Source organism: Antechinus flavipes, chromosome 1 (genome assembly GCF_016432865.1).
Source record: "Antechinus flavipes isolate AdamAnt ecotype Samford, QLD, Australia chromosome 1, AdamAnt_v2, whole genome shotgun sequence".
NCBI lineage: Eukaryota > Metazoa > Chordata > Mammalia > Dasyuromorphia > Dasyuridae > Antechinus > Antechinus flavipes.
In genome coordinates, this window is record NC_067398.1 from 25,387,791 (window position 1) to 25,400,664 (window position 12,874).

General features: G+C 39.2%; 1 protein-coding gene across 14 annotated transcripts in view; it reads right to left on the reverse strand.

Moving 5' to 3' along the window:
• The window catches only part of MAGI1 (membrane associated guanylate kinase, WW and PDZ domain containing 1), a 702,436-nt gene that overhangs the window by 20,243 nt on the left and 669,319 nt on the right, over positions 1-12,874 (reverse strand). For all 14 annotated transcript variants that reach the window (XM_051980369.1, XM_051980312.1, XM_051980336.1 and 11 more), the window contains 3 exons: positions 10,206-10,297; positions 9,058-9,250; positions 4,925-5,218 (listed from right to left, as the gene is read on the reverse strand). In XM_051980369.1, the coding sequence (XP_051836329.1) occupies positions 4,925-5,218; positions 9,058-9,250; positions 10,206-10,297 (579 nt within the window). The remainder of the gene's footprint in view (positions 1-4,924; positions 5,219-9,057; positions 9,251-10,205; positions 10,298-12,874) is intronic.

The window sequence follows — 12,874 nt, forward strand, 5'->3', positions numbered from 1 at the left end:
TGCTGGAGAGGGGATAGACTCCCTCTTCCTCCTTAATTTGATTACCAACTGTAGGATAACGAGTAATTACTAAAATACTCGACAGCCTAAAATTGCCCTCTGGCTTATTTATGAATTACGAACGTGAGGGAGAGTTAAGACGGAATTTTCTCACCCTCTTTGGGTTACTGTCGTGTCTCCTCCCCCCATTTTGGCCAGATGCTGTCCAAGATTCTGCCAATGTTTTGTTCTTTCTCCATTTAGAAAGATCATCACTCTAGGCCTGACATGAAACCAGCACCACAGAGATCAATTCCAAAAATGCCACCTGGGTTAAGAGGCAGAAATTCGATCTTGAAGGTAACAGTAAAGCGAGACACCCTAATCCCTGACTTTGGTGGGACTTCTCACAAATGACCCGTGTCCACTCGTCTCACCTTTTAAGGAAGGCTCAATGTGGTGAAATATCTCTAAAGTAGGAAAATTAAATGTGGAAATCTAACAGCCAACTTAATGATATACATAAAGAATAATATTTGTATGTAAAAAGAAAATACATATTTTAAGTGTGAGGCTTATTTTACATCGGGAAAAGCTTTATATGTCAGCCAAATGTAATCAATTGATTCAATGAGAAACTGAGACCTGGGAAAAACCTTCATTAAAAAGGTCAAGCTGTATCCCAGGCCATTGGCAATCATCTTGGCTTTTGTTTTGCTATTTGAACTTTGATGATTCTGGAGGAGAGAGTGAGGCTGATGACTCTGTGCAGCTCTGTCTCACGTATTATATAAATTAAGACATCGCCCTCGTGATGGCACTGGTCCTCCCTGAGAATGAAGGACAGACAAGAACAAAAACAAGCCAAATGATTCAGAGATGAAGTTGTATATTGGAAGCTACTTGGGGGAATGGATTGTCTTGAATGTGCTTTTGATCCTCTAGTGATTAGTGGCCTGGAGCTTAGGGAGGACTTAATAAAATGCTTGAGTAATGATGATAAAACCATGGACATGGATTTTCCAAGAGAATTTTTCCCAATAGTTTCAGGAATTTGTTTTGGAGATACTTTTAAAGATATTCCATCATTTGAGCACTTCTCTATAAAAGGTGGAAAGGACTATTAAGAGAGCAATAAGGTCAAGTGAATAGATATCCCCAGTGTCTACCACACTGGCTGGCACACAAGTAGGTGCTTGTCGGTTGATTACTTTCATCATAATGGAAATGAATGGATATGTATAAAGACACATTCAAAAATCTTTGAATGTCAGCAAGGGCAACCTATAGTCATGTCATGAGATGGAAAAACACCAGAATCACACTGTCCACTGAAAACAGGCAAATAGCATCCTCTTCCTTCCTGGCTCAAGTCAAGGTCTCGAAGTTCTCAAGATTATTCCTGTGGAAAGCTCTAAACCAGCAGGGGTGTGGATAAAAAGTGAGCATGGCACAGCTGAGGGCAAGCTTCTCATGCAAAGCATTAGGGCAAGTTTGATTTACTCATTGCAGTAGTCAAAGGGAGAAGAGTTTGGTCAAAGTATAACAGGGAAGAAATTCAACAAATTAGGACATCGCCTGCTTGCCGATCCCTAAACATTGCCTCTTACTCCTGTTTCTAGGCTAGAGAGAAATGTTTTAGGCTCCTAAGACCTTTATAGTATATGGGGAAGGATACATTAACTGCAGCACTTTCTAGTAGAAAGTTAACCAATATACTTGAGCTTATTTGAGCATCTGCTCCTGCAGGATAGGATCTATAGAGGTTTTTTAATGAGAAAATAACAAGAAAGGGCTGACCCTTTTCCCCAACTCAACAAAGGGCTCAACTCTGACTGGGGAGTTGGGATACTCAAAGATTCCCTCCCTGCCCCATATTTTACACTGTATAATAAGATAGTCACGTCAATATTAGCATTACTGCAAAATCCTTACAGTATCTGTAACATACAAAAGAAATCTCACTGTCCATTCTAGACAGGAGCTACATAATCTCCCAGACATGCCCCACTCTCCCTACCTTCAAGCACAATTAATAAGCAAAAAGTTGAAGGGAAAAGAGACAATTTCCTATTGACTTGAGCCTTCTGCTTTACTGGCTGATATACATCCACTATCCTCTACCACTGATGGACTTGACCATGGAATTATATCCTTATGGATTCCATTTAGTTTTTTGTTTAATGCCATATTCTATTCTATGGCTAGATTATTTTAGGAAATGGTGATCCTGAGACCTTGACTGTATTTTTTTAGTATGAAGACAATGAGCAATAAAAAATCTGTGAGTACAAATCATTTATCCATAACATTGCACATTATTGCTTTTAAGGTAGTTAACCGAGTGTTTTTTGCAACACTGTGCTCATTAATGCAAACACATGTATGTACTTTGCTGGCTCATCAATTGAAGAAGAGTTTTAAAAAATAGTACGAGGAAGCAGTGCGGCCAAGGTGAGCGGGGTTGATAATCTCTTATGCTACAGAGAAAAATACTTAATTGGACCAGGGTGCTAAAAGTAGCAAGGGGTAACCTTGTAATCCAGAACACACAGTGACGCAGTCTTTTAGCACTGTGGTCTTCAGACACTGTGGGCTGGGTGTAGACAATCTAGTTTGTGTATTCCTGACAGCCAGTCTCAAATCATAGGCAGGCTTTTTCCTACTCTGCTCCGCCTTTATTACTCCCTCCCCACCCTAGTCCTAATCAAGATGGAAGCTCAGGAAACAGGAAGCGATTGAGCTGGAAGAAACATTAGCTGGAACAAAATATTGGCAGTCCCCAGGCTTACAGACCGTTTGGGTTCCAAAAGTCATTTGTAAGTCAGCTGTTCAGTACTCTAAATGCCTTTTTCAACTGAAACACTGTCTTTAAGGTTGCTAAGTGATTTTACAAAAATTCTCCTATTTAACTCATAATATTCCTTTTTTTTAAAAAATGATCTAGAGGGAAGTTTTTAGTGGAGAAATCATCTCCACCAACACTGATGGGCAACTCAATTGTAAATTAGAGTTTTATGGAGATGCCTATGGTAAGGAGACTGTGGGTCATATAGCTATTATACATCAGAAACAATATCTAAACCTAGCTCTTCTGACTCAAAGATGGGCCTCCATCCACTAGACTAGGCCATGCTAATGCTTTACTATCCTACCTTAATTGCTCTGGGGAACTTAATCTTCCTGTGGAATATTTCTGGTGAGCTGAATCTGACATTGATTTCAAGGATACTTTTGCTCATTGCTCCCATGAAGCATTGGGAATAGAGATTATTCCAACTCTTAGCTATTGGTAGCAGCTACCTTGGCCTTGGTTAGGGGATCCTGGTACAGCTGAAAAGGTTGGTGATAGATGGAAATAAAGGGTGGAAGTTGGGGGCAAGGTCAAGGACAGAGATAAGGATCCTAGTGAAGTAGGAGCAGGAACCTCTTGGAATGATCAAATGATCTTAGAACTAGAAGTGGAAGAAATCATTTCATCTAACCCCCTTATGGTAGAGATGAGGAAATTGAGAACCAGAGAGCTTCAACTGACACATGTCCAAATAAGTGATAAATGCTGGAAAAGGGACCTGAGTCCAGAATCTCTGATTCTAAATGATTCCAACTTCCCAGATTTTTTTCAATGTAAATATTCCAAATATTCCACTTCTGAAGGCTTTGAAATTTTCCCATCATTCCTTTTCTTTTATTGGGTGGGTCCTAAGTATTAGCTTTTGTTTTTGTTACAGTCACTGAATTTTGCTTTCAATTCAAGTTTTTCTCCTCTGTCCCATTTAACAAAATTTAGTGCCCTGCTATGACAGGACTTCATCATTCCCTTCATTTCTCCCTCACTATTGGTCTTGTGATTCAGAGGCAGACCTAAAGCAAGATGAGAATGAAGGATTGCTTGATGGCTGGGAGGAAGGAGGACATCTGAGGGCCTGGGCAATCAGAGTAGGTAAGTGGGGAGAGAGATGAGCATAGCCATTTCATTGCTATTCAGAACCCTCAAATGAGGAAAGATAAAGCATCCCTTCTCTACAATTCATCTTAGAGACTTGCTTGGAGGCAATGAAAGATTAACAGATTTGTACAAGGTCCCACAGCCAGTATGTGTCAAAGCTACTCAGGTCCTCCCTGGCTCCTAGCCTAACCCTCTATCCTTTCCATAAAACTGTCTCTTAAGAAAAGAGAGGACAGAGCAAGATCCCAAGGGGTAGCACTGGGAAAGGAAGGGCAGTTCCGTGGTCATTGGCCCTCTTTGGCAGTCATTCATATATAAGACATGGGGAAATTTCTCTGAAAGGTCACCCTGAATGCATCCCGATGACATTCATAAGTAGGTTGGGGACCATTACTTCTCTGGGATATTCTGTACCCATAGTTTGTTCCACTCCACTAGTAAAAATTATATCAGGAGTTAACTTAATGGATGATTTCCCAACAGGGGTTCCCTGTGCTTCACCAACCCTGCCAGCTTCCAAACAGTCTACATAAAAGATCCTCTGTACTAACATATGGATGGAGAATAGAGGGGTAGGCTGGGGGTGGGAAGGGATGACTCTTCTTAACACAACAGTAGCATTTGGGGAAGGGAAGGAGGGACTCGGGGCAGGGAATTTTTTTTACTCATTATATTGTTTTTTAACCATAAGTATCATTGGTTATCTCAGGTACATCTGAGTCCCAACTAAGTGATAAACCAGAAAGGACATCACTACTGGCTCACCTTGGACCAATGCCCAGAGAGAGCCAGTGTTCTGGAAGATGGCACCTTTCAAAATGCTCATATCCAGCTATGTGGTGCACACTTGGATTATTAGGAGGGGATTATTTCCTAAACGAACTCAATTCCCTTTTAAGGATTTAATTCCCTTCAAGGAGATTCTTCAGTGGGCATTTCCCCCAATAATAGTAGGGGGCTCAGTGGCAGAGAGAAGCTGGCTCCCATGGTGCTTACCAAAAGTGGTCCCTGCCTCTGGTCTGCTCACAGAAGACACGATGACAAAACCAAAGCCTTCGTTCTCCCCCCGGCGGATCTCCACATCATAGGGCTGCAGCACCGTGCTCACCACTCCGCTGCCCCCACCGCCACCGCTGCCGATCCCGCTGGTGCTGCCGCTGCCCGAGCTCACGGTATTCAGAGAGTTCTGGCTACCCTGGGGAGTGCGCTTCTCCTCCGTCAGGGAAGCCGGCTGGTTGCTGCTGTGATGGGAAGATGCTGGGGAAGGAACCTCATTCTCTGCTTTGGGGACTAAAAAACAAAAACAAAAACAAAAACCATACATTTCCTGAGAAATTGGTTTCCTTTCTTCCTTTTTTTCCCTCCCTCCCTTCTTTTTTCTCCTTTTTGTCTTCCCACCCTCTCCTCTTTCCTTCCTTGCTTCCTTCTCTCCTTCCTTTCTCTCTCCTTTTCTATGTTATAGTGAGGATTCCAGGTCTCCAAAGTCCCCCTCACCCCTCCAATTCTGTAACTCTATAATTTTAAGTTAAGCATGCTAACAACAAAGGAATCCTACAAAGGATTCGGAGAATCCTGCAAAGGGTTCAGAGAATCCTTTCCACAATTCCTTGTGGAAGGAATCAGAGAATTCCAAGAGCTGGTGGGGAGGAAGGAATGCACTGAAGTTCCAGAGGATAGTCTGTGTACAGAGGTTCCAAGAAGGTCACATATAGACAATGGCAATTAAGCCTGTTAGCCTAGAATTTAAAGTGTGTTGAAGGAGATGAATGGATAAACCTTCTTCACGCTCAATAGTAATATAACCCAAAGATTAGGCTCTCACTCATGACCCAGAACAATGGAAGACATAATGAAGCTCTGCTTGTCAAGTATGGCTCCCTTTCATTGACAGGTAGCATTGCATAAATGCAAAGACCTGAGTTCAAATCTCACCACAACCAATCACTATTTGGTCCACAGGTCTAAACTTCTAGCCATCCATTTGCTCATCCATAGAAAGGGGACAATAATAACTTTCATGAGACTGCCATGAAGAAAAAATAAGATCTTTGTATAAAGTGCTTTAGAAATCTTAAATTAATTCACTTATTTTTTAATGATTTCTCTTAAAATTCACCTATCGATAAACCAAAAGGACACAAGAGGGGCACTTCATTTTCACATATTTTCTAAAAATATCCATCACCTCAAGATTAAAATTTCTAACTAATTCAAGTTCCTCTCTAAGTTCCGTCCAGTGCATAATGCTAAATGGAAGTAAGCCAGAAAGTTGGATGTGGCCTAGAAATGAATAACTCTTGGTATTGTCCCATGAGCCCTGAAAGAGGAAAGTAGCTTTGGGAAAAAAAGTCACTTTCCTTGTCCCTTAGAGACTGCCTCAGTGGCTCAGTAAGCCAAGAATTTCTAGAAAGCTAAGTTAAAATTGGAATCTTAAAAGTCCTTGTCTTTAGCTCTAAGAGGGCAGAAGGGATTGATATAAGATAATTGTGTCCATGGGGCTCCTGGAAACTCTTTTGCTTCCCTCCTCTCCAAGTTTTTAGGGAATGATGTCTTAATCAGCAATAATTAGTTTCTCTTGAAGACTTTGTTACTCTTTATGGATTCCTCTATCTCTAACAGAGGCTGGGCAGTAGATTGGACAGGATAATAGATCTATTCAACATCAGGATGCTTGGGTTCAGTTCCTAGCAAAGATAATGCCTTGCTCTGTGAATCACTTAAATGCTTGTTTCCTCATCTATAAAGTGGTCTAATTGCATTTCCCTACCTCAGCAAGGAAAACCCCTTTCTCTGCAAAGCTTAAAGTGCTCTATGAAAGGCTAGATGGTGTAATGGATAGAGCACCAATATCTTGAGAATCAGAGACCTGGATTTGACTCTTGCTTCTGACAATTACTGACTGTGACTTAACCTTTCAGACACACTTTGGTAGGGAGAGAGCTCTTACTCAAGAACTCCATCCATACCCATACAGTCATAGACTCTGCTCCTGTCCTAAAGTGCCGTGTACAGGACTGGGATTGTTGTATTGCTCTTGCTGGTCAGTTCCATGATTTCATCAAATTATAGATTTAGAATGTGAAAACGTCTCAGACTCTATTCAATCCACCTCTCAATTTATAAATAAGTAAACTGAGGCACAGAAGGATCAAGTGCCTTTTTTTGTCACTGATGTGAGAGACTTTGTAGAAACTCCCTGAGATGGGAGAGTTGTAGTTACCTTTACCTGGAGATTGATTTTTGCCATAATCACAAATCCAGTAAATGTTAGAGACTGCATCTGAATCCAAGTTTTTTTACTCCAAAGCTAACTCTTGATCTATTCTTATATTTGCCTCCCATAAGTCCCATTTAGAACTATAAGAGAACCACCTAGTCCAATTCCTTCATATTACAGTTGGGGAAACTGAGGACCAGGAAGAGTAAATGATCAGTCACAATTGTGAACATAATAAGCATTAGAGTAGGGATTTTGAACCTATATCTTTTGACTCACTTTATTAACATTATCTCAGCAAACAGGAGCATCACTCATATTTTTTTTAGAAATCCATATGTATAATTAAAAACAAATTAATATACATATATTGAATCTATGAATCTAAAAAAGGCAGGAAGAAGAAGACAGTGGAAATAACAAAGGACTCAGCCAGGATTCCCAGATTGATCAGCTTAAAGCTCTACAGAGAGGCCCTGGAAGCCATCTTGTCCAACTTCTTTGTTTTATAGATGAGGAAATAGCAATGAAGTGATGGGCTCACAAGGTTCCATCATTATTAAGTAGCAGAACAAATTAGAACTCAGTTTCTTGACTCCAATTCAGCCTTCTTTCCCTTTCTCAATTAATATATAAAATATAAAATGATGCTTTTCAGCTACTTTGTGCACACATCTCTAAGCTTCAATTTCTTCATCTATCACAAAAAGACAAATCCTTGCCCAGGTTATTTCATTGGAGGCAAGAAGTAAAAATCTCTAGGAACTGTATAAATGTCAGTTACTGTTGTTATGTTGGGGCAGCATATGAATTCATTCTCATTGCAAAAGGTCCATAGAGATTTTGCACAAAAATAATACTTTGGTCCAGGATATCTTGCTTTTTCTATTAAAAATATCATTAATCTCCCCTAGCCCCCTTCCTCCCAAAATTAAATATACAAAATTTGGTCAATTAAACAGGAACAAAGAAGATCATATCATGTTTGGGTAGCCTTCACCTAACATCTGACCACCTATCAAAACTTTGACTAAAATTGAAAAAGCAAATCTGTCAATGTTAAGAGTAAGATCCTTTGCTGTAGTTAGTGACATCACATCTCACATGGAGGATCACAACACTGAGAGATGAAAAGAACACATAGAGATCACCTAATCTAATGACTCAATTTTATAGCTGACTTGCCCAAAGTAGTTAAGGGCAATCAAGACAAGAATTCTAGACTTCTGACTTCAAATCTTTTTATTACGCCAATGTGATACTTTATTAAAGATGGAAGGATGTCAGTTTCTTACTGACAATGTCAAGTTTTCTCTACAATTTTCTCCTGGTGAAAACTCAACTATGGTTTTGATTACTTTGTCTACAGTGATACTTGAAAGTATTTGGGGACACCATTTCTCTTGTAAGGAAAGCATGGCATGGCAACTGAAGCCAAAAAGGGAACTCTTGAATAAAGCTGAAAGCTTCTCTCCCTGTAAGATAGTTTTTTTTTTTTTAATTTTATTTTGATTTCTAATTTGCTGTCACACTTTCTTCTGATTTTCCTGATGACCTTCAAAGCCCACTCAACACTTCCTTCTGCTTAGAATTAACATCACATGAAGAAGATGACTAAGTACTATCAATCAACATGGGGGATATATAATCCAGTAGCCTTTTTCCTCTATAGAAAATGCACTGAAGCCACATTAAAGTCCTTTTAAATGACAGTAGTTTTGCAGAGTTGTAGGAAAGCAAACCATCTGGAAATACTGAGCTTGATCGAATTTGCAAACATTTGCTAAAATAGATGCTTGAGGAGGCAGACATGAGAAAAAAGCCTGCTTCTTTTTTCTTTTGAAGAAAATGAGAATCCAGGAGAGCACCCGTGAATGTCACCAACATCCAGATCCTGGTATTTGCAACTCACCCGCATATACCACTTTACGTCTCACAGTGAGGTTGACGTGGCCTTGCTTGGCAGCTTGTTGCATAAGTTGGACCACGAGCTGGTGAGATTTTCCAATCACTGGTGTCCCGTCAACACAGATTAGCTCATCTCCAGACCTGAGGCGACCGTCTGCGTCAGCAGCACCCAGCGGTACGATGTGACCAATATAAATCTGTTAAGTAGTTGGATGAAGGAATGGATGGAATGTTAGCCAGCAAGAAGGTGACAAATCATCTAGATTCCCAGATACCCTGCATACAGTAGGTCCTAACTATATATGTTAGTTGAATGGAACTGATGAACAGGTTTGGGGGGGGATTTACACTCTTGGATGGGAATCTTCCATCAAATCACCCAAATTCTCAAAATCTATTTCCTGACCTTTACAACAAAGGGGGTTAGTGACCCTCCAATCCAATGAAGAGAATAACTACATCTCCTGCATTCTCCCCGTTCTTATCTCAGAGCCATAATATATAGTCTCCCCTCATTAACTCCAAGATGCTTCTTTTCATTTAGTCTTGTGAAAACATCTTTAATCACAAGAGAGAATCAGTCCCCTTTGGAACACACTCCATTTCCTGATCTCAAAGCTCTCTCTCAAATATTTTTGTCCTGTTTCTATAGTTATAACAGGTTCTAACTTTGGGGTAAACTCTTTAAGGTCAGTTGCCCTACATCTTTTCTTCATTCCACATATAGGGTTCACTTGGTAAATAATGTCACTTTGATGACTTTTTTTTTTTAGCACACTGCTCATTTATATTATATTATTATTATTATTTATATTATTATATTATTTATATTTATTATTATTCTATCCATTTTGGGCTATTCTGACTTTTACCTCATTTCCTATCTTTGTTGAAGGTGATTCTCTTGGGGCTCAGTACCTATAATGTACAGCTGCCCTTTCCCCTGTATTTGTAATGCCCAGGGACAGGAACCTTCTCCAAGAACTTGGAGCTTTTCCTACCAAATTAATCTACCTCTCATGATGAAAATATAACAAGAGGTCTAGAACGAAGGTAATGAAAACCTAGTGATCTCTCCATGTATGTTTCAAACTAGCATAAGATCTGAGAGGAAAGAGTGACAAAATCCCCACCATGACAAGAAACACTTACAGGCTCTCCAGGTTCATTTCCACCTAGAATTCTAAAGCCAAATCCAGTTTCTTTTCTCCATAGGAAGATATCTTGTTCTTGGAAATCTGGAACTGCAGTACAGAAAGAAGGAAAAGAAAAAAAGAGAGAGAGAGAGAGAGAGAGAGATAAAGAGACAGATAAGAAGGGAGAAAGATTATTTATATTGATAAAAAAGAGTTATTCTTTTAAGCTGCTTCTCAATTTTCCTCTATCCAAAGGTGAATAAAATTACATGACTAATAAGGATGGCACTTGAATAGATTAAAGCTTGGCAATGCAGAAGCAGAAGAGAAATGGAGTGACTGAATCAATGAAGGCTTATGGATGAAAAGAAGCATGCGGGTTCTCAGCAAAAGAGTTAATGTGGCCCTGCTCACATAGCCTTTTTTAATGGACGGGTCCAAGTTAGATATCCCTAATCAAAGTAATCAAACAAATATTTCTCTGCAAAGCTCTTATTCTGCCTCAATTCTTTTATTCAATACACTTTCTCTCTCCCTCTGAAGTCAGTATCACTGGGAAGAGGGTTAGGGGATCATTAAATCTTTAGCTACTGAGAGTTGGCTGTAATTTAAAAGAAGAGCATCAACTGGATAGTCAGAGTACCCAGTAAAGTCCTAATTAGTGCATTTAAAAATTCTATACTGATTTTTTTTAATTACCCATTATCAGTGGTGTTTTCCAATGTAGAAGCCAAAGTACTTGCCTTCTGATGAGAATGTCAAATTATTAGAAAACAAACAAAAATCCCAAACAACTATGGAAATACTCTCTTTTCCATAGGCAATCAAGGGGCCATTGTGTAAAAAATTTGTATTCAGCTGTGGCCACTTTTGCAAAGATGAATTACTGGATTTAGTAAGAGCTGCTGAAAACATTATCAATGAGCTCCTGCTGGATGACAAACGGACGTCCACTGAAATCCTGGGAAAGGATGGAATTCCAATCATGACACAAGCATCAAATCTAAAAGTGGCCCTGAAGTTCAATGAAACAATCCTCTGGTTAGCGATTTGCATGTCCACCATGATCTCTGCAGCAATTCATCAGGTTAACCTTGAATGGGTAGAGAGCAGCATGGCCATTTAGTACCGCTCATGTTTTTAATCTCACTACTAAAAATTAGTGACAGAGGGAAGGGTGTGGTGAAAAAGTGCACAATCCTTTGCTTTGGGGAAATCAGCTTCTACAAAATAAAACTTAACTCCCTCCTTGTTGGTCTACATACACCATTTATGCCCTGACCAAAGTAATGACAGAACTCAGTTTCTACTGATTTATGATTTCATCCTTTAAAGCATTCATTAACATGCTGTGTAGCCTAGACAATGAGGCTTTTTTTTTTCTTTTTTCTTTTTTTTTTTTGGGGGGGGAGTGGGGAGAGAGCTCACTGTATTGTAGTGAAGCTCCAAGAAAATCTATTGATCGATACATCTAAATAAATATATACCACATACATACACACATCAGGGTATGTGTATGTATGTGTATGTATCTAAATAAATGTATGATTTTATATATATATATATATATATATATATATATATATATATACATATACACACATCAGAATACATGTATGTGTGCATAGTTCTATCTCTATATATACTTTTCTCTGTCTCTGTGGATGTCTCTCCATATAGATGTTCACACACGCAGAGACACAAACACACACTATTTTTAAATTGTTTTAACTGAATTGCATCTCATAGGTCTTTGAGATTCAGGAGAATTCAGCCTTGTCCATTCCAAATCTATGAATTGTGGTAGATAGGAGGAGGAGGCATTGGGAGACACGGGGAAGGCAGCTGAGTCTTAAAGTTGATTTTAGATGCTTCCCTTTCAATGATTCACTATAGAGTTTAAAATGAAATAAAAAATTGGGAGGCAGTTATAAATGTTTGGATCTGAAGTTTTTGCCTGAGCCATCTTAATACCAAGGATTTGCCTGTGTTCTCATTTTTGGTAAATGCCTTCTTATTTTAATTGGAAGGGCTAAGCTAGAAACCTCCAAGGAACGTAAACTGAAGCTCCAGCATGAGACTATTATAAATACAATTAGAGAATAATATTGTCTTAAGCATGCGAAGATGACAGCAATATTTTTACATTCACACCAGCTCATTGGGGTGTTTGGGGTAATAGCCTAGTTCTGACAATAATTAGGAATATATATATATATATATATATTTCTGCTTTATGAATATAACCAAACTATATGCCATGGAAGCTAGCGCATTATTGAGTTTCTGGAAAGGATCTAGCTAAATCCAAGGTCAAGTTTCATCTGTGAGACAAACACTGATTTCTGGAGAGACCTTCAGTCAGCATCCATGTTCTTAGCATCTTTTAAAACATGACCATTTGGCCACATTATGTGGCAACCACTTTGCCCAGTGCTTCTCACGAAGGAACTGGATACCATACTAGGACAAGCAGAGACTTTGGCTTCCCATGTGATTTAGACCCGAGCAAAAAAAAAAAAAAAAGTTTGACGAAACTGAAAAATCTTAACTTAAAAAGCTAAGTTTGCATCAAAAACTTGCAGTGAAACAGGAAATGCTCAAATGATAACAGGAATGATAAACGTTGAGAACACGAAACACGGAAACAAACATGTACGCAAAACACTGGGGGACAGACTCATT